The 22171-nt window shown below is 39.5% G+C and overlaps 2 protein-coding genes across 11 annotated transcripts in view; one reads left to right on the forward strand and one right to left on the reverse strand.

The window, feature by feature from the left end:
* supt3h (SPT3 homolog, SAGA and STAGA complex component) overlaps positions 1-22171 on the reverse strand; it is a 151912-nt gene that overhangs the window by 107419 nt on the left and 22322 nt on the right. The window lies entirely within an intron of this gene.
* The window catches only part of runx2a (RUNX family transcription factor 2a), a 70420-nt gene continuing 65018 nt past the window's right edge, over positions 16770-22171 (forward strand). Inside the window, exon 1 of one of the 2 annotated variants that reach the window (XM_051867846.1) lies at positions 16770-16849. In XM_051867846.1, the coding sequence (XP_051723806.1) occupies positions 16792-16849 (58 nt within the window). In that variant the 5' untranslated portion in view covers positions 16770-16791. The remainder of the gene's footprint in view (positions 16850-22171) is intronic. The other variant, XM_051867845.1, reaches the window with a different exon arrangement.

Genomic DNA, 22171 nt, shown 5'->3' on the forward strand with positions numbered 1-22171 from the left:
CCTCTAACTGAGGGTAGCTTGTTGGTTGAACATAAATTCATCCAAAGTTCAAAAAAATTGATGCAAACTGTTGCATTAATTTTTTTTTTGTAGAGCCAACACATTATTTTTTTTAGAGTGAGTGCATGTACTGCGTGTTTAGTGCTTCACAAGTTTTAACACTCATATAAAATAAGCTCTCTTCAATCAAACACATTCTCGAACGTCCATCCTTTCCGGAACATGAGTGACCCTGGAATACATATCCATGAGGGCGACAGCTTTCATGAGATTAATTCCACACTGCTGGAAATCAGTAAAGAGACTAAAAGCCATTAGTGTCTGCCAGCAGCTCTCCCAACAGTCCCAAACATTCAGTGCTGGCCATCTCTCCATGTCCATTAAAAATACCTCCATTATTCCAAATCAAATACAGTCGTCTTTTTGTCTTTTGACACTTGATACATGTTTAAGTAACTGAGTATCATGTGCAGCCATATTTATTCTAGTTACTGAGTACTTTAATCATAACATCAATTTATTTTGTAAGTATGTTTGGAAACATCACAGTAAGAAAGACATGACAATGACCTCCATTGTGCATTTAGCTGTTTGTTCAGTTGTGAAGAATTTATCTCGTCACTGTTGTCAATGTTCAGTCTTAACAGTGGAGTTGTGTTTCATGTCATTTAAATGCTTTTTGAATACAATTCATATTGAATTTTGGCCTGAGCGATGACCAGTTGCACCGCTGATTTGAATTCTGCAAACCACTCACAATATGCAAATATGACTAGCGAGGAAAGTCATGAATTTACACACCCTGCCTGCCCAGATTTTGACCAAAGTCACACCGGGCAGTTTGGCCGTTGCATCTGTTACAAAGATTTCAAGTACAGATAAACTGATGTAGAAATTTGATCAGATACAACATTTTGGCCATTTATTTTAATTTAATTTATTTCTTTATGTTTTTACAGAATTCATATTAATGCTCAGAACTGCAATCCTATATATTATTACAAGGAAAATCAGCAGTAAAAACTGTTTTATTACTTAAAAAAGAATAGCACTATACTGAACAGGAAAAATAAACATTTTCAAAAAATAAACTAAAATATTACAAAATTATATAAATTAATAATAACTTACAGTAGAAACACAACATAGAAAAAGAATAGCTTTATAATGTTTAAATAAAAAATAAAAAAAAATAAAAAAAAACACTATCTGCTGCCAAAACGTTAACCTGATTAAAACGTCTCGGGTTACTGGCGTAATGTTCTCTGAATAGGGAACGAGACACTGCTTAGCTATGACACAATGGGAACGCCCTCTGGGTGTGCTGATTGTCTGAAGCCCGTATAGAATCACGCCAATTCATTGGCTGATGGCGCAGGCGCCGCCCCGATACTGACGAACGCATCATCTGCTCCTCAGATTTCCGAAAAAGGCCACTTGTCGGCAGCGCAAGGAGCTTGGCAGCGGACGCAGTGTCTCGTTCCCTATTCAGAGAACGTTCTCTTTCATAGGTTCACTCGACACTGCGTAGCTATGATGCAATGGGAACGATATACCAAACATGCCAAGCTAAAGCTCTGCCGTATCTGGCGCAATGAAAAAAACAGATAGCAACCATGGCCGGTTCAAACAGACAGAACCTGGGAACCTGGAACCATATTGAGATCCAAACAATAAAATTTAACAAACGTGTGTGGGGAGGACATTCCTGTCGCTACACAAATGCCCTCTAGGAGGACCCCTCTAAAAAGAGCTTGAGAGGAAGCCACACTTCTGGTGCAATGTGCCCGAACGCTGAGAGGTGAAGAAAGACCACGCACCTCATATGCCAGCGAAATAGCCTCCATAACCCAGTGAGAAATTCCCTGCTTTGATGCGGCAAGCCCGCAGCGGCCAGCACCAAAACATACCAAAAGCTGATTCGTTCTTCTCCAACTGCTAGAGCGATCTACGTAAGACTCCAGAGTTCAGACAAGGCAGAGCAAGTGAAGTTTTTCATCCTCATCAGAGGTGAAAGGAGGAGGATGGAATGAGTGAAGGGTGATAACTTGAGAGCGAAATGGTGTAGACAAGACCTTGGGCACATATCCTGGCCTGGGTCTTAAGGTTACCTAAAAGGGTTAGTTCACCCAAAAATGAAAATAATGTCATTTATTACTCACCCTCATGCCGTTCCACACCCGTAAGACCTTCGTTAATCTTCAGAATGCAAATTAAGATATTTTTGACTAAATCCGATGACTCAGTGAGGCCTGCACAGCCAGCAATCACATTTCCTCTCTCAAGATCCATTAATGTACTAAAAACATATTTAAATCAGTTCATGTGAGTATAGTGGTTCAATATTAATATTATAAAGCAGTGAGAATATTTTTGGTGCACCAAAAAAAATAAAATAAATAAATAAATAACGACTTATATAGTGACAGCCGTTTTCAAAACACTGCTTCTGGAAGCTTCGGAGCATTATGAATCAGCGTGTCGAATCATGATTCGGATCGCGTGTCAAACCGCCAAACTGCTGAAATCACGTGAGTTTGGTGCTCCGAACCGCTGATTCATAACGCTCCGAAGCTTTCTGAAGCAGTGTTTTGAAATCGGCCGTCACTATATAAGTCGTTATTTTTTTATTTTTTTATTTTTTTATTTTGGTGCACCAAAAATATTCTCGCCTCTTTATAATATTAATATTGAACCACTATACTCACATAAACTGATTTAAATATGTTTTTAGTACATTAATGGATCTTGAGAGAGGAAATGTCATTGCTGGCTATGCAGGCCTCACTGAGCCATCGGATTTCAACAAAAATATCTTAAGATTAACGAAGGTTTTACGGGTGTGAAACGGCATGAGGGTGAGCAATAAATGACATTTTCATTTTTGGGTGAACTAACCCTTTAACTAGACCAGGGGCGAAGTCCATACACGCCTCGCTAACATACACCAGAATCCGCTCTGGAGCTGACTCCAAGGGCTCAAAAGGAGCCTCCATTAAGCCCTCCAGTACGACTGTCAGATCCCAAGAGGGAATTCCAGGGAGGCGTGCTGGCTTCAGGTGCCGAACCCCACGCAAAAACGCCGAGACCAATCTATGTTTGCCCAGGGGAATTTCATCTGACTCCCTTCAAGCAGCAACGGCTGCGACAAACTCTCAGAGTAGTAGCAGCTGCCCCTACAGCAATTTTTTCTTGCAGGAACTCCAGCACTGAACCCACAGGGCAGTTGACTGGATCCACAGCATGAGCTGAACATCAAGACTCAAAAACCCTCCACTTGGAGGAAAACAGCCTTCTTGTGGAAAAAGCTCTCGCACTCGCGATGGTTTCCTGGACGTCGGCAGGAAGACTAGAGATTAAAGCTGGCGGCCTTTGATGGGCCATACCCACAGCTTCCAAATCTCGGGACAAGGATGCCATATCTTGCCCTGAAGCTGAGACAGCAGGTCTTGTCTGCTCCGAGAACCATGTATGGGACGGCCAGAATGGGGCTACAAGTAGGAGACGGTCCCTGCTCTCCCTCACCCTGCACAGAACAGCCGGGATCAGCTTGACAGACAGGAATGCACAGAGTTTCAGTCTCGGCCATGGGTGAGCGAACGCATCTATGCCCAGAGGCACTGGGGGGCTCAGGGAAAACCAAAGCAGGCATTGAGATGACTCCTGTGACACAAAGAGGTCCACCTCCGCTCTGCCAAACACTTCCCAAATCTGGGCTACTGTTCGAGGGTTTAGCATCCATTCCCCCGATCTGAGTTTCTACCTCGACAGAAAATCTGCCACGAGGTTCAGGGTCCTGGGTACATGAACCGCTCTCAGGGAGAGGAGTTTGTTCTGAGCCTAAAGGAGGAGACGACGCACATGCCTGTCCAGGGTGCGTGATCGTGAGCTCCCTTGGTGATTTATGTGAGATACCACTGCCATGTTGTCCGTCCTGACAATGACGTGGCATCCGCTGAGAAAGGGGAGAAAGTGCAGCAGGGCCAGGGATACAGCCCTGAGCTCCAAGCTGTTTATGTGCCAAGAGAGGAACTCTCCCGTCCACACTCCACACGCTGGCCTGCCCTCGAAGACCGCGCCCCAGTGGGTCAGAGAGGCATCCACTGTGATCATTTGCCGACTGAAAACAGCACCCATATGTTGACTCCTTTTTGAAGAAAGAGTGGATCCCGCTATATCGAAAGGGCGCGGAAACAAACGCATGGCACTTTCAACTGGCGAAAGGCTGGTCCTATTGATCGGACCCCTAAGAGCTTCATCCACCAAAGAAATGTGAAGCAATCCTAGGGGCAGCACAGGGGATGCTGTGGCCATGAGGCCCAGGAGCCTGCGACAGGTGCTTACAGAGACATGATGGCCTAGCCTGAAGCAGGCCAAACATGTAACAAGACTGGAAATCCGGGCAGGAGCCAGACAGGCCTGCATCTGAACGGAATCCAGGTGAACCCCTAAGAACACAGTCTGTTGAGATGGGGCGAGAACACTCAGTGTTCAGTCTGAGGCTGAGAGACCTGATGTGGTGATGGGGCGAGAACACTCAGTGTTCAGTCTGAGGCCGAGAGACCTGATATGGTGAAGGACGACGTCTCTGTGGCAAGTCACTGATTCCCTGGAGTGGACTAATTTGAGCCAATCATCCAAGTAATTGAGTATACAGATGCCCTGGAGCCTCAACGAGGCCAGAGCAGCATCCATACATTTCGTGAATGTCCTGGGTGCCAAGGCCAGGCCAAAGGGAAGAACCTTGTACTGATAAACCTTTCCTCTGAAGGTGAATCTGAGGAACTTCCTGCGACAGACATGGAGTGTGTAACCGAACTGTACTGTTTTTAGAATCCAAGGCGATACCCCTGGCAGACGCCTCTATTCGTGAAAGAAATGTGATAGAGGAAGCAGTGTGTCGCAATGTAGAGGACATACCTGCATTAGAGTGTCAAACTGGTCCTTGCAGAGTAGCATGGTTGACCGCGAAGGAGAACGCCGCGACCTGGGGTTCGGATGTAGAGCGAGCAGACGGGCCTTGCCCTTTGTCTCCCTCCCTCTCCTGAGCACAGCGTGGGGTTTTGCCGGTCGAATTCTCGCATGAATATCTGTGCCCTAGCACGGAGCCGTGCAAGACATTTTCCTTTGGGCTAGGCGATGTTATTTACACCGCAGCGTCCGACTCTGAGGATTTCGGGCCTGCTTCAGCTGACGCTCTCCCGCCCGACGGCCAGGAAGCGCGGCTTCCGTGGCCTACTCAGGAGTTAGTTATTGATTGGCCCGACGAGCCCCGCGAATCTCAGTCGTCTAAACTAGATGCAAGGTTTTTGAGCGGCCCCAATTCTAGGCCAGTACAGAGAAAGCTGCCCTTGAGCTCTACATCCGAACCCCAGGTCGCGGATTCACGTGAGGCCTTGGCGGCTTCGGGAGCGCGACAGAGAAAAACGGATGACTCCTTCTCAAAAACCGTGAGTCTAGAACGGAGAGATTTGAAAAGGAGATTTTCACAGAATTTACAAGCAGAAGCACCATGAACAGCCTCACACGCATGCGAAAAACCCAAACATTTAACACACTTACTGTGTGGGTCGTCGCTCGCAATGAAGCGAGAACACGGCAGTACACAACGAAGAAACTCACAAGGAGAACTGAGTTCCACTATCACAGTCGCTGAAGTGCAGATGAAGAAACACTTGAATAATAATCTAAAATTCGGGTCAGATAAACCGTAGCAGAAGGGCTAAAATGGCCGCTTTGCGAAGGCAGTGAAATCTGAGGAGCAGAGGGCGCATTCGTCAGTATAGGACGGCGACGTAAGATATATATATATATTTATATTTATATTTATATTTATATATATATATATATATATATATATATATATATTTTTTTTTTTTTTTTTTTTTTTATTACACACACACACACACACACACATAAACACTATATTGCCAAAAGTATTCGGACACCCCTCCAAATCATTGACTTTAGGTGTTCCGATCACTTCCATGGCCACAGGTGTATAAAATCAAGCACCTAGGCATGCACACTGCTTCTACAAACATTTGTGAAAGAATGGGTCGCTCTCAGGAGCTCAGTGAATTCAAGCGTGGTACCGTGATAGGTTGCAATAAGTCCATTCACGAAATTTCCTCACTACTAAATATTCCACGGTCAACTGTTAGTGGTATCATAAAGTGGAAGCAATTGGGAACAACAGCAACTCAGCCACAAAGTGGAAGGCCACGTAAAATCACAGAGCGGGGTCAGCGCATGCTGAGGCGCACAGTGTGCAGAAGTTGCCAACTTTCTGCAGAGTCAATAGCTACAGACCTCCAAACTTCGTGTGGCCTTCAGATTAGCTCAAGAACAGTGCGTAGAGAGCTTCATGGAATGGGTTTCTATGGCCGAGCAGCTGCATCCAAGCCTTATATCACTAAGTGCAATGCAAAGCGTTGGATGCAGTGGTGTAAAGCACGCCGCGACTGGACTCTAGAGCAGTGGAGACATGTTCTCTGGAGTGAAAACTCACGCTTCTCTGTCTGGCAATCCGATGGACGAGTCTGGGTTTTACCGGTTGCCAGGAGAACGGTACTTGCCTGACTGCATTGTGCCAATTTTAAAGTTTGTTGGAGGGGGGATTATGGTGTGTTGTTGTTTTTCAGGGGTTGGGCTTGGCCCCTTAGTTCCAGTGAAAGGAAATCTTAATGCTTCAGCATACCAAGACATTTTGGACAATTTCATGCTACCAACTTTGTGGGAACAGTTTGGGGATGGCCCCTTCCTGTTCCAACATGACTGCACACCAGTGCACAAAGCAAGGTCCATAAAGACATGGATGAGCGAGTTTGGTGAGGAGGAACTCGACTGGCCTGCACAGAGTCCTGACCTCAATCCGATAGAACACCTTTGGGATAAATTAGAGCGGAGACTGCGAGCCAGGGCTTCTCGTCCACAAATGCGCTTCTAGAAGAATGGTCAAAAAATCCCATAAACACACTCCTAAACCTTGTGGAAAGCCTTCCCAGAAGAGTTGAGGCTGTTATAGCTGCAAAGGGTGGGCCAACCCCATATTAAACCCTACGGATTAAGAATGGGATGTCATTAAAGTTCATGTGCACATAAAGGCAGGCGTCTCAAAACGTTTGGCATTATAGTGTATATACACACTCACATACATACATACATACATACATACATACTTACATTATATATAAAATTTCGGTCAAATGTGCTTTAAATGTGTTTTTCTCTAATCAGTTGTTCCAAAAGGTGGCAATACTGGCCCGGGACGCTGTTTCACAGTAGAAAACAAAACTAAGGAGACAGAACAACAACAAAATACCGGAGACTGCAACAACAACAACAGATGCCTGCATTGACAACTTGTGTGAGGGGGTTATGAGATAGCTGCAACTTTCATTTTTAAAGAGTACAAAGACTTTTATCAGTCATAACTTCTGGAGAAAAATAGCGCAGACACTGGACAAAGTTCAAATTTTATTTTATTTATTATAATTCACGCATGCTATGAAATGGAATAGACTTTGAAAGGCTACAGGTACGACTGTATGCATACACTAGTGTACGCGTTTAAAAAAAAAAAAAAAAAAAAAACGAAGTATACTTTGGGCTTAAGGGGTAATTAAATTAACAAATCATGTAAAAATGTATCATCTTTTATTGGAAAATTCAACATTTTAATCAAACTTTGATAATTGCCTTAATCATTTAAACAACTGAGAAGATAGTGATCAAACTACATTTTATAAAAATCACCTGCCAAGTTCACAAATCTATGCCTAGAGCTAATAATGTATTATGTATTACGTACAGTACGTTATTGTCTCTGACAGACAGCATGTTGTAGCTGCTCAGGCCACCATTTTCACCCTCTTCTCAGAAAGCAATGTTATAGTCAAAACGTCCGGTAGTGTGGGTTTTCCAGGAAACGTGTGAACTCACTGAACCTCTGCTTCTCGTAAATACTACCATGTATTGTGCACGTTATATTTTTTGACAGACATCAATGTTGTAATATTCAAATGATGTGGATTTGAAAACAGATGGATCTTAAGGTAATAATTATTTATTTCTTAGCTGGCAAGTATTCAGTGAAGTGATTGATGCCCATAAGTGTGTTTTGTCCAAGTTTTTAGTTCTAATATTCCAACTGACAGCCAGCCTAAGTTTTTGACAAACGTGATAACATGCATGAGGGGTGAACTGTTTGATTTTTGGGTAACTATAAATTGTGCTGAAGATGTTCAAAAAGCTTTTTGCCTAGTTCATTATACTGGGGAACACATGGCACCAGGATGCACTATTGGAAGAAGGCAAGCCGGCGGAGGCAGTGTGATGCTTTGGGCAATGTTCTGCTGGGAAACCATGGGTCCTGCCATCCATGTGGATGTTACTTTGACACGTACCACCTACCTAAGCATTGTTGCAGACTATGTACACCCTTTCATGGAAACGCTATTCCCTGGTAGCTGTGGCGTCTTTTAGCAGGATAATGCGCCCTGCCACAAAGCAAAAATGGTTCAGAAATGGTTTGAGGAGCACAACAAAGAGTTTGAGGTGTTGATCTGGCCTCCAAATTCCCCAGATCTCAACCCAATCAAGCATCTGTGGGATGTGCTGAACAAACAAGTCCGATCCATGGAGGCCCTACCTCGCAACTTACAGGACTATTAGAATAGGAATAGGACTAGGACTATATCAGTGATGGTACCTGGTTGTCAAGTATTTACCCACTATCTGCAAAGGCTACTATCCACTCTCATTTAGGAACAAATGTTTTTGGCATCACACACAAGGAAGAGCTGCCAGAAACACAGTCTCTGAAAATGATGAGAGACCTGCCAAAAACCTTGAAGTACTCCCAGACCCCGCTGTAAGAGGAAGGGAGACCTGAATTACACTGAAGTGTGGTCCCTCTGAACGCTACCACATGTTAACACAAGCCTCTGTATCATATTAGCTCAAACCGCTGGTATAGAGACACGGCAAATAGAGCAGATCTACTGTACTCAAGAGCGCACATTCAGAGCAATGTCTCAAAACCTCATAAAGCAAAACTCGCCTTACCATCAGCACATGGGCTCAGTAAATAACGGGTTGGGAGGATTTTTCTTCTTACTGGAAGACAATTGTGATTCGCCTAAAGCAGTGAACTCTTTTGACCAAAGAGAGAGGAAAAAAAAAGATCATTATAAGGACAGAATTTGACTTCAAATCGTTTTAAAGATGAAAGTACGTCTAAGTCTATGTAAAGTCCTGCTTTCATGGCTCTGATGGCTATATATGTTTAAAGTCAACATGAAATCACAATTGACCTGAACTGCAAATTATTCATCAGTGGATGGTACTAAACTAAACTAAACTAATAAAATAAATAAAAATAAAAATAAAACTCTGCCTTCCAAACAACTCTTCAGATTAAAAAGTTATTGACTTTTGATTTATTTTATCCCGTTTCTTCCATAATAGTCACATTACAGAGGTAAAATGGGTTACAAACAGTGTTTCATGTTGACTTTCAGCATGAACGTATGAATTGGATGTCAAACTGAGGTATATCTAACTAGAAGATAGAAACAGAATGTTGTGCACTGTAGTCTAATCCGGAGAGCTTCTCTCTGTCAAGTCTGATTTGCAAAAACGCTTGAGATGAAACATTTCTCTTAAAGGAGTAACTCTTCTACTGTGACCAATCTTTATTTGCGGCTGCGTTTCATGACCTTACAGGACCGCACGGGGAAAACACTGCAATAATGTCATCACGCTTTACAAAGACAAAACACACAAGCCACCAGGGTTAAAACAGTTTCAAGAACGCAAACAGCAGAGGTGTCAAAATAACACAAAAAATCTATTAAGAGAGGAAAGGAAAATAAACCAGATTCCTGATGTTAGACTACACAAACTGCCGTGAAACTTCACAAGGAGTCTGTTGAAATCAAAATGATGACGAAATAAAAGCAAACCTGAAGGACTCTTTCTTTATGTTTGAAAATTCAATTGTTTTAACTATTCAGGAAATCATTGTTTAAATTCATATAATTAAAAATGATGATTCACTAGATCTATTGCTCAACGTCAAGATATTGGACAACAAAGAAATGCTTGATCATTTTAGACATTACAGAAGTTACGAAGAAACTGTTTATCATACACTGAAATAAGCACTAAAACAGACACACGGCACCAGACTACAACAGCAAAGCCAGCGATCTAATTCATATGTAAACAGCATGAACACTGTAATGCTTTCTTAAATATTTTTGAGGCTGATGTGATTTGCATCATTTCCCTTCATCCTTTTTAAGCTCATTACCACAACTGAGCGGAGGAAACATTGGGAAGCTCATTAGACATCAAAAACACAATTTTGTTTGTTAAACATGCATTTGTCTTAAGATCATTTCTAAATCATTCAATGACTGAAAAGTGGTTTTATAATTAAGAATGATATTAATTCCAAGTATTGTAAGATTTTAAAAAGATGTATAAACTAAATGCATGCTTGACACAAATTGCAATAAACCAAGTATGTGAAGCTGCAAAAAAATAAATAAATAAAAATAAAAATACAAAAACATGAATTAATTAAGTACATAAAATATTGAATAAATAAATAAATATGCATTCTTAACACCTAAAATGCAATCTAATTGGCTTACTTTTTTCACATTTTCTATAAGCTCTATATTTAAAACTCCAATTCACCAAAATTTATCTGCAGCTTTGAGTATGTTATGGGCTTTATGGTGTAAAAACAATATAGGCACAAAAGCACATTAATAAAGAGAGTTTTAAGGCTGCTTTGTCTATTAGCCACATGTGCGTAAACAGAATCTGATCACAGCATCAGAAAAAGAGATGGTTTTGCTTAAATGTTTAGCAAAACTTCAAAAAAAAAAAAAAACTAAATGTAAAAATGGCTAACTAATGAAGCTCACTTATGCTCCAGTCTCAACTGTAGATACTGCATATCATAAATACTTAAAAGTATTATTCTGGTGCAACTTTTCTATCAAACAGCAGCAAAAGAGTAGCAGACGCTTAAACAGCAACAACTGCTGATTGGAGAAATTAAACCTTTATATGTGCTTTGACACATATGCCTTTATTAGGTTGAAAGAAATTAAAGAAAATTAAAGAAAAAAAAAAAACTATTATTGTTGATGGAATGATGCTCGAAACAATTCAAGTTAAAAGTAATGTTTAAGCTTTCCAATCAACAAGTGTCACTGGTAAACCTTTTAAACTGAAGAAAAAAATGACTAGTTCTCAAATAAAGGCTTAAACGACATTGTGACATGTTAAGCCACCTGCAACGTCATATTAGACAGCATGCATGTGTGACAGTGATGAGTCACAGGCTGCTGAAGCCTCTTCAAACGTCACTCAGCACTCAAAGTGCCAGTTCCAGACTTGTGATAATTGTCAGAAATAACAGGTTCTTCTCCTTTAATTGCCATTCTCACAATGTGCCCATGCCGCAAGCGAAAGCCACTGGGGTTGGCGAGACCTGCCAAGCGTGATCTTGTCATATCCCAGAGTTCTGCGATGTGCTGAATGCGTAAACAGCAGTTCAGATCACAGCTGCGGTTTAACTCGTCCTGACCTTTTCCAGCATGAATTCTACAGTGTTGTGCATGATCAGGTCAACTTGGCCATCAACACTCACAAAAAGTCCTAGGGACCATAATTTATGGAGTTATATTTTGTGAGACTGTAAAAGACGCCTGTGTACTAAAAAAAAAAAAAAAACTGCTTAGGTTGAATAAAAAGACAGACAAAAAAAAAAAAAAAAGATATTCAACAAATTATATTACAAACAAAATTATCACTATTTATTATTTTAATGTTCCTCATCCTATAGTGCGCAATATATCAGTGCATGTTATTTAAAAAAAAATAATGAACAAGTGAATGAATGAGTGAGTGAAGGAGAGAATGAGTAAGTGGAGAGAACGAGTAAGTGAGTGAAGGAGAGAACGAGGGAAAGAACGAGTGAGTGAGAGAAAGAGTGAACGAGTGAGTGAGAGAAGGAGTGAATGAACGAGTGAGTGACTGAGTGAGTGAGTGAGTGAGTGAGTGGACAATTTTCCCCTCCCTGAAATGTCTTTTCTGATGATGTAAGCAGGGCTAACTATACAACTACATAACTATAACATAAAAACTATAAATTATGTCATAACCATATTGAACGCAATCAAATTCCAATGGACAAAATCAAGACTTAAGCAAAACATTTTTTCTGATTACAAACTATCAAAATATAAAATTTGCATTGATAAAATATTTGATTAAATAATTAAAGTATTTGCATTAACTGCTAATAATACAAGGAAATGTAGTATAGTCTTATCAAAGCTTCTTAAAGATCAATCTTAAATATCATATTTAATTTTCTAATCTAGAGTCTGTTTTAATCTGTCTGACTTGAAAAAAAGGTATATTAATTACAAGTTGTACACTTGTATTCACATGTGATGACAAAACCGAGAAACATGAACGACAGTTCCCGATTAACAATTTCATGCCCTCGAGGACAAGCCCAATTGACGGCAATGATTGAATTTAAACTAACAAACGCAACCTCTAATGTTGTTTAAAGCAATTGAGCATGGCTTTCAATGGTAAACTCATAACAGCTCTAATTTATGAATGTGTGAAATTGTGCAGGGGTGTAATGTCTCCTAGAAGCATTAGTGCGCACTTCCTCCGGCAGCCAGGAATAATGTTCTAGCATCTAATGCCCGGTTTATGCCTGTGTGGTCCGTACTGAATCAGGCCAAGCTAAAGCCGGGCCTTAGAAGGGCACACACACACACACAAGGACCACAGTGAAACCATGCTCGCAGGAAGACCACCAGGGCTCGCCCGACAAAGAGCAGATATTCGCCGCGATGCTGACGTGTTTAGAGACAGCAGAAACTCAACGCCATGAATGAAAATATAGTCTGTCTCATGAGCAGCTATAATTAGCAGATTGTGCAGTCAGGAGTTTCTTGTATGATCTTAAAGTGTGGAGGAGAGAGAAAAAAAAAAAAACACACTAAAATCTGAGGTGGAAAATAAAGAATGAAAATACATTCACCAATTGCGCTCCCTGCTAGCATTTATTTGCACATGCTGTCTGTGTTGTTTTAGCATCTGAGTCACTAAAGGAACTACACAAATCACATAACTGATCGCAATGTGTGCCTTATTCACAGAAGCGTGCTTAAAAGACAGTGAGCAGCAACCGTTTTAGATCAATAAGCCTTAACCCTTAACCATGTCTTGGGGGGGGGGGGATTAAAAGGGATTACCAAAAGAAATAGGAATGGCAAAGGTTCCAGGTCTATTGTAGTTATTAATTGATCAATTTAACCTATTTGCAATTTTTTTTTTTTTTTTTTTAAATATATTCACTCTTATTAGATGTCTAATATGTCAAAAACGCAAAACGTTTCTTGTCTCGTCACATTCAGTTATGAAATACATGAATCATATTATATTACTCAAATAATAGCATGTTTTTAATTCAAAACAATGAAATTTCATAAAAATGTTGAGTAGTTTGTATCACTGGATATTACTGTCGGTCGCTGCATATTTTAATCATAAAATGTATTCTTTCACTACTAAAACAAAAGCATCACATTGGAATTCGCACTCGACTTCTGTGAGCAGTAAGCCCCACCTTCTTTGATTTGATTGGCCAGCTCGCTCATTCTGCAGTGATGAGCGCTGTTAGACCACTGAGGCAGACAAGCCTAAAAATGTAACTTTTAAAACTTTTTTTTTTTCATCCTAACAACAAACAGAGTGGTGCATAATGGAGTACAACAGAGCAGCATTAATAATATTAAATACTGGGGGGGACAAGTCAGCCATTTCTAATTATTGGGGGGACATGTCCCCCTCAATGTCTATGTTGGTTACGGCCCTGGTTTACACGCATTCAATGTCAAAAAACACTTTAATTTTCTCATAATATACATTGGCTACGTTTACATGCAACCAAATAATCCATTAGTAATCAGACTGACAGCTCAATCTGACTGAAAAGCCTTCATTTAAACACCGTAAATCGATCCGATTGAGCTCGATCCGAATTAAATTTGGATCTGATTGGAAGGGGTGGTTTATTCCTTTTCTAATCCGATTGAGAGGACATGTAAACACTTGATCGGATTGAAAATCAAAACTGGAAAGGACTGCGAATGTGCAATGACGAAGAAATGGTCTAATGACGTATGACGCATGGAGCGAGCTGCAGTTGTTGTTAAATGTCATAAATGACTGTCGTGTTATTCTCCTACCACTCATCATCTGTGATCAACATCTGTGAGCAAATCTACGTCCCATTAGTCCTCACTTCATACTCTCATCCACAGACACTTTATTTTGGGCACTATTTTTTTACTAATTGATAAACATAAGCAGCACGGCACAACGGTTCATGGAAAACTGTATATTCGTGCAGTGTGCGCATGTCAAAAACTCAATTCAGATTTGAAGAGTGTGAAGTATAAACGTACACATCAACCCGATCACTTTATTTAGCGTTCATATAAACACTACGTTCGGATCCATCAATTGGAATGAATTTATTCCAATTAAAACAAAAGTTGTGCTTGAAACATAGTCGTTGCAGCATCGCCTCTTTTCTCACAGTGTCTGAAACAGTTCAATCAAACAGGATGACTTCAGCAGAATGTTTTTTAAGTGGTAGACATTGTTCAAGGGTAGCCAATAGGCTGGCATTATGTAAATTTGTTACAAACCTACGTAGGTTTGTGCAGGAAGTAAGACTGGAATTACTGACGACTCATTTCAGGCAGTTCAGAATTGCTTCTTTCTTTTAGTAGACAATAACTCCATTTATTGTGCACTTTGATCTTTGAAACTTTGCACACCTTTTACATTGACAAACAGCTATATTTGTGGCCATTATGTGGCCGGTAATAGGGCAGCATTAATTGTGTTAGGAAATCAGTAACAACCACTGAAGTTTGAGAATCTGGTTTGCTCAAAGATGAGCCTCATTATCATACAAAGGAATGACAATGAATTAACTTTTTCATATGTACGATGCAATACTATACCAGCACTGGATTTTGCACTGAAATAAAAGTAGTACGACTCACTGTTTAAATAAAAAATTTGTTGGAAAAAAAAAAGTGCAAAAAAAAAAAAAAAAGCACAGATCGTGCTTAGATTTGTTGTCGCTGATCACCCTTGTTCTCAGACGCCCCCTCCGGAGAAGACGTTTAGGGAATGGCCTGCTGTGGGCGAACCATTTCCTGTTATAACCACACCACATCCTCTGAGCTGAGATTTTCATTATTTTCATATGCACCACCATTTCATAATACAGCAGTCTAGGCAAACTTGCCACCATGATGCTAAGCTTTTGTGGATGGTTTCTAGGCTGTTCTGAGCGCTTTAGGCTTTTCTGAGTGGTTGCTAGGTGCATACTTACTGGTCCAAGTCAATAGAGTCCACCCTCAAGTAATATTCTGGTCTGTAGATAGGGCTCAGTCCCTCCTTCGTGTTGGTGTAGATACTAGGAAGTGTGATTTTTATTTTAAAGTCACATGAACACATTCAAGATTCAATGTAGCACCTAACATGACCCCAAAACAGGAGAGAAAGCGAGCCAGTGCTGCAGAAGCACAAATATCTCGCCACATTTTTTTCCCGCGCTTACACAAACACCTAAGCCGCATACTCTGTGCAGAGCGCTGACCGCATGCCAAAATCCAAACCTGCGAGGAGCGCAAAACAGACGGGTGAATCACGGCTGCTGATGCACTCGTTAAGGCGTTACGAGAGGCAGACGTGATCCAAGAGTGAACGCAGGATCCCCTCCAGACTGTCATTTCTCAAAGAGACGATTATGCAACTTGTGCAGAGACACACCTTGAGACTAAACACCACCCATGCGGGAAGAACGCAGGACAAAGAAATAATAAATACAGAAATGTACAGGAAGGAAAACGGGGAAGCGGGACCGGCTTTGTAAGAGTGTGACAGCAACGTGGAGAGACTGAGAAAGAAAGAAACACTTCAAAAACACACACGAGGAGTTGAAATTGCTATAAAGCACAAACTGGCACTAGACATCGAAATGGAAAACTCATTTAATTTCTTCAATCCCTATAAGGTAAAAGGATTTTTCAAACATGCAAAAGACAAAATGCACTGCAGAAGAGGAGTTGAAAGAGTGAAAAAGTGCTGAAAATCCCAGCCCCTTCCTTTTGGATTCATAGGAGCTGAGGTTGCATCCCGCTGGATGAGAGCAGGAAACGCAGGACCACTGACAAGAGGGCTGAGCCCTCTTCACTGCTCTGATGTCACCAAACACATGACCCAGCCTCTCCAGTAACAGCCCATCAGGAGGGGAAAAAAGTGTGTTTTAAAGCTTACACGTTTTTGGATTGCGAGAATGTCTCATTCCCCTCACAAACAACCACAGAACCACAAGTGCGGTGCACGAGATTTCCCCAGGACGACAGGAGGGAGCCACTGGGGCGTAAATGGTTAATCAGAGTGGGTCAACCCCAGTCACAGAGACCCAACAAGTCAGTAAGTACGCTCTAACCACACTCGTATATGCCGTTTCCATCCGTTGGTATCTGTGCCTGAACGCTCTCCTCGGCTGCAGACTGCTGGGGATCGTGCAGACTGTTTTTGTTTGTTTGTAGCTGTGCGTTTTCCCTTCAGATGCCTTGATATGATTTGTGCTCCCAGTTTAGGACTTCAAGGGTCACCACGACCTCCAGAAGAGGAGAGAGCCGACGTGTGGCTATGGCGTCTAACAGTCTTTTCAGCTCGGTGACTCCATGTCAGCAGAACTTTTTCTGGGGTGAGTGCTGTGAAAAATTATTTTCATTTCACTGTGGTTCAGCGTCGGGTCACACAGAAGTCAAGCTCTGCGAACGGGTCGATAACCAACGGCGCACGCGCACGCCGCTTCGGGAACATTAAAAGTCGCCGTGTTTATGTTTGCATGCATGCTAAGTTGCTGACATGTTTGTGTAACTTAAAAACACATATGTGGGACGACGAGCCGAAGAAAGAGAAAAACCCTTCTGGATGTATAAACATTCACTCTGTTTCAATTTACAGAGCTACATTAGAACAAGATGTGGAAAACTTCAGCTCAAAATTGAATGGCTGGATATTATGTGTAGGATTTGTGGGGGTTAATGCTAATTGATAAATGCACAAACCTGGTTAACAAGGGAGCTTATATTTATCCTTATGAATGAAAAGCCCTTAAACAAACATGCAAACACTCTTCATTTGCGTTCAGCTTAGTTTAGGCTTTTTCAAACATGCAAAAGGGAATAAAGTGCCAATTGAATGGAGCTTTTTAATATGCACTCCAGAAGGGATATATAAATTTTTTTTTGGTCCTCACATACTGTGAGAGCAAAACTGGGAGTGAAAATTAAGTCCAGCATTATACAGCACACAAAAAAAAACACATGTAAAACACAATCTATGCAAAACCTATTTGAATACCTCAGCTATTCAAAATATACTTACATGTAAAATCAAAACAAATCCTGATCTTATCACACAGTACGTATGGAAATAAAAATACAAAACACTGTTGACAAAGCAATCAGAGATTGTACTTACAGTATTTTCCTCATCAAGTGTCTCATGTCGACGTAATCTGAGGCCCTTCTAGACAAACATATGGAGGCAGGATATTGAGTTCGAGCCAGACAGCGTGAACTACATGGTTTTGTCATCACTGTCGGCACATCAAGGCGTTTAAGGTGGCGTCTCTAAAAACACCAGGCCGCAAAGGCGTGTTATACCTTGAACGCTCCTAAACCATTAGAATACATGGCTTTATATTAATGTGTACTAATTATATATATATATATATATATATATATATATATATATATATATATATATATATATATATATATATATATATATATATATATATATATAAAATATTATATTATATTATATTTTATTATATATAAACATGAAATCACATGGCTTATACCTTCTGGAAACTTTATAAACCTTTCATAATCAGTAAACATCCATTTCAAGTGTCTTGCACTGATTTAAAAGCACACACTGCCACTAGACAGCTGTTGTTCTAGAATCAAAATGGAAAAAAAAAAATAACACTTTACAATAAGGTTTCATTAGTTAACTACATTAATTAACATAAACTAAGAATGAACAATACTTCTACAGCATTTATTAATCTCAGTTAATGTTAATTTCAACATTTACTAGTACATATTTAAAGACATAAGTTGTATTTGTTAATATTAGTTAATGCACTGTGAACTAACAAACAATGAACAGCTGTATTTTTATTAACTAATGTTTACAAAGATTAATAAATACTGTAACAAATGTATTGCTCATTGTTAGTTCATGTTAATTAATACATTAACTAATGTTAATAAATGAGACCTTATTGTAAAATGCAATATCTTGATAACCTATAAGCTGAAAAGCATTTAAACAAACATGCAGCTGCTTTAATTTTTCTCTTTATTTGCATTCAGCTTAGTTTAGGCTTTTTCAAACATGTAAAAGAAAAGAAAATGCCAATTTAATGGAGCTTTTTGACAAAACGCACTGCAGGAGGAGTCAATAAAAGTCTCTAGCAAACAAAAATGAAAAAAAGAAACATTTAATTTCTTGATTCTCTATAAGTTAAACATATCTCAAAGTAGAAAGCATCTTATTTATATAGACTCTTAAAATAAACAGGGCTGTCATTTACAAAGACACTGAATGGGGACACATAGCTGACAAAATTCTAATTACTGACTGATTTTAATTCATTATATTTTACATTCATAATGGCATATTATATTTGGTTAAGTATATGGTTAATAGTTAAACAGGGTTAACAGGGTTCAGGATTGGAATAACTTTAACTTAAAGTATGATACATTAATAGCTATGCTTGTGGAGTGGTGGTCTAGATAATAGGATACTAAAAATACGTCCTACAGTGGTTATTTTAGAATTACATCAACAGTAAAAATTTAAAAAAAAAAAAAAAACATGACCCTGAAAAACGAGAGAGCATTGCAGCAGCACAAACATCTTGTCACATTTCCACATTTACACAAACACAAACATTATTTATGACTAGAAACGCTCAAACTCCTTCAGGTGACAAACGGCCGTCACATGCAACACGTACAGATGTTAAACAAGCTCTTGGCAAATTTCGTACAGCGTCACTAATCAATTAGCAGCGTGTTGTTGGGCTCAGAGGTGACATGTGCTTCTCATTTAGAGCGAGTGCTGATATCCTGGCCTGGATTGAGCGCCTTCATTCAGCTAATTGATAATCACATCTCTCGTTTACGCTAGAAAAACAACATTAATGGACGAAACGCGACCTGGGTAACCAAACCTCAGAGAGTAAGCAGTCAGAGACGTCCAGCTTATTCAAAAAGAAAGTTAAATGTTAATGAAACGCAATATCTACAGCCAGGCAGAGGGCTTGTTTTTTTAATTGAGAAATTTAAATCCCCAATTATTTTCTAGTCAAGAAAACTCTCAAATTTAAAGGCATCAGTTGATCTAGCAGTCTGAAGTACTATGCACTGACTGACAAATTAAATGATCTCTTTGGTGAGTGGTTTATACTTTTTTGCTTTCATATCTGCATTGTTTTATTTCATCAAAACTTAATTTGTGAGGGGGAAAAAAAAGGTTGCATTTATCTTGGCTTCAACATCAAGGACATCCATCGGCCGTATTGGCAGCGGAAGGCTTGAAATAATTTACGCCATGTGTGACACGTTAGGACCAAATCACTGCATCTCTCAGACCATGTGCATTTCCTTAACGTGAGTTTGTCACAAACGTAATGTGTGCGATAAAAACTCAAAAACTGTAATTACCCGGTCATGACCGGACAGCTTCAGGAGACCAAAATCAATGATAACGGACAGTGTGTCAGAAAACAAGAAAAGGAGACATAATTAGACATATTACAGACTGAACGGTGAAGGAAAATGAGCCTTGATTCCTCAGAGGACGAGGCTGTAATGTGATATGAGACAAAGTGATGCAGAAGTTCAATTCTGCTGGAGCTGCTCAAAGCAGAGAAACGAGAGAACAAATCATAATTGTGCTGCTTTTCTCAAAGTCTGAGACCACATCTTGACTTTTTGAAGTTTTCCAAACAAAGAAACTTTATGGTGTACAATGAAAATGAAATATTTTAAAATTATACACTATTTCTATTTGCGAATTTTACTTAAATAATTGAGTAACATTGTTCTTTCGAACATCTCAAATCATGACCTTCAGGTTTTGTTCATGTAGCTTCAGTGCTGTTGTCGTTAAAGTCAAACAAAGACATTGTCAAAATCTGCATTTTTTTTAAATCAATAATTTTTTAAACAAACATTGTTATGCTCAATTTGCATTCAAAAAAAAAAAAAAAACTGTAAAAAAAAAAAAAGTTTTATAGTGATCTCAGACTAAATACTACATTTTTGTTCAGGTCACACAGGATGAATTTTTTTTTCAACTACATTCATCTCTATGCAATCTGAACAATACTTTGACCATTTAAAAGCATTGTTGAAGCATTTACAGTGCATCTTAATAACATAAAAATGAATTTCATTTGAAATTAAGACATATTTCATTTAAATTTAATTGACTCAAAGCCTCAGAATCTGCTAGACAAAATGCCAAGGACAACATTTGTTGATGTTCCCTACTATAAAACAGAGCCACTTCTCCCGTGGAGATCCTGCGCCACACACCGTATCCAATATGCTTCTCTACATGACAAAGAGGGGCATTGATGTCTCATACAAACTTGAAGGGAGCTTCTTAGAAAATAATCAAACACTTAACCATGGAGTCTTATTTAGCCAAAAATAACATTAAAAGTGGGAAACAATAAATAGTCCCATAACACGAAGAGACCAGACTTCTGTAACGTGGAAACCCAGTCAACAAACCATCAGAGTGGCCACAAACCATCTTTAAATCATAGCCAGCCAACCCAGCGCCTCTGATATATCACCGTTTGAAGCAGTCGCTGATGGAAATATACATGAAAATACAGAATTCATAGGCAGTGGATTGTGTACGAGGGACGGAGCCAATGGTTGATGTAAGTGTATTTAAAGAGGAGGATTATGAAGCTGGAATCCAGACAAACAGCTCCGATAATGAATGGCCCCCTCATACCATGAGCTCGAGACGCCTTTCAGACCACCTCAGCAATGAAAAGAAATAATAATAAGAGATTCCAGATTCAGAGGACAGTCCTTTACAAATATATATTTCAAATAATAATCTGAGAGCACTAGTGATAATGCTTCTATTTTTACAACACTTTCTTTAGAAATGTAAGTTTTTGCATGGCAGTTTACATGAAAAGATGAGCCGGCATGGACAAAACCTGATGATCCATGTCATACAGCTTGATTTGAGACCTGCACAAAAAAAGTCACATGATCAATGTTACTAATTTACTTACAATGATTGATCACCTAGAAATAGTGCTGAATCTTATTTATTATAACTCAACTTTTCATTAAATATTTAAAAATATATTAAAAAAACTATGTCTAAAAAAAAAAAAGACCACTGTATATATTCAATATTCCACTGTGTGTGTATATTTTGGCTATATGTTTGCTGAATCAATGTCTTGGGTTCCTTTGGCACAAATTTGGCATTGTGGTCATGCAAAATTTTATTTTTGAAGGACTAAACACAATGTTAATTCTGCATCAAAAAAGAAAAAAAAAAAAAAGAACACATCAATAACACCAAATTGGCATTCAACTACAACCTTTACATCTGAAACACTCATTCGCCCACAGACACTGGCACGTTTTGATGTAGAAGGCAGTTAAAGTGCCTCCTACATTTCTTATTTGCTTTTTCAGAGTAATTGGCAAAGCAGAGGAAGAATATTGCTACAGAAAAAATATACTATACAAACAGACAACTAACAATCCAAAGCAGCTATTTCTTTCAAAAAGAAAACAAAAAAAAACTTCTTCATGCTCTAATATTGCTACTTTTATCAGGCAATTCATGCAACCCACTTTCTCCAGTCAAAGCCTCAGGCAGTTTCAAGGGTAAAATATGAAATGTTCAGATAACTGGACATCAACTCAACTTGGCTGTTCTGATTGTGCCGTAA

The sequence above is a fragment of the Ctenopharyngodon idella genome, chromosome 17 (genome assembly GCF_019924925.1).
Source record: "Ctenopharyngodon idella isolate HZGC_01 chromosome 17, HZGC01, whole genome shotgun sequence".
NCBI lineage: Eukaryota > Metazoa > Chordata > Actinopteri > Cypriniformes > Xenocyprididae > Ctenopharyngodon > Ctenopharyngodon idella.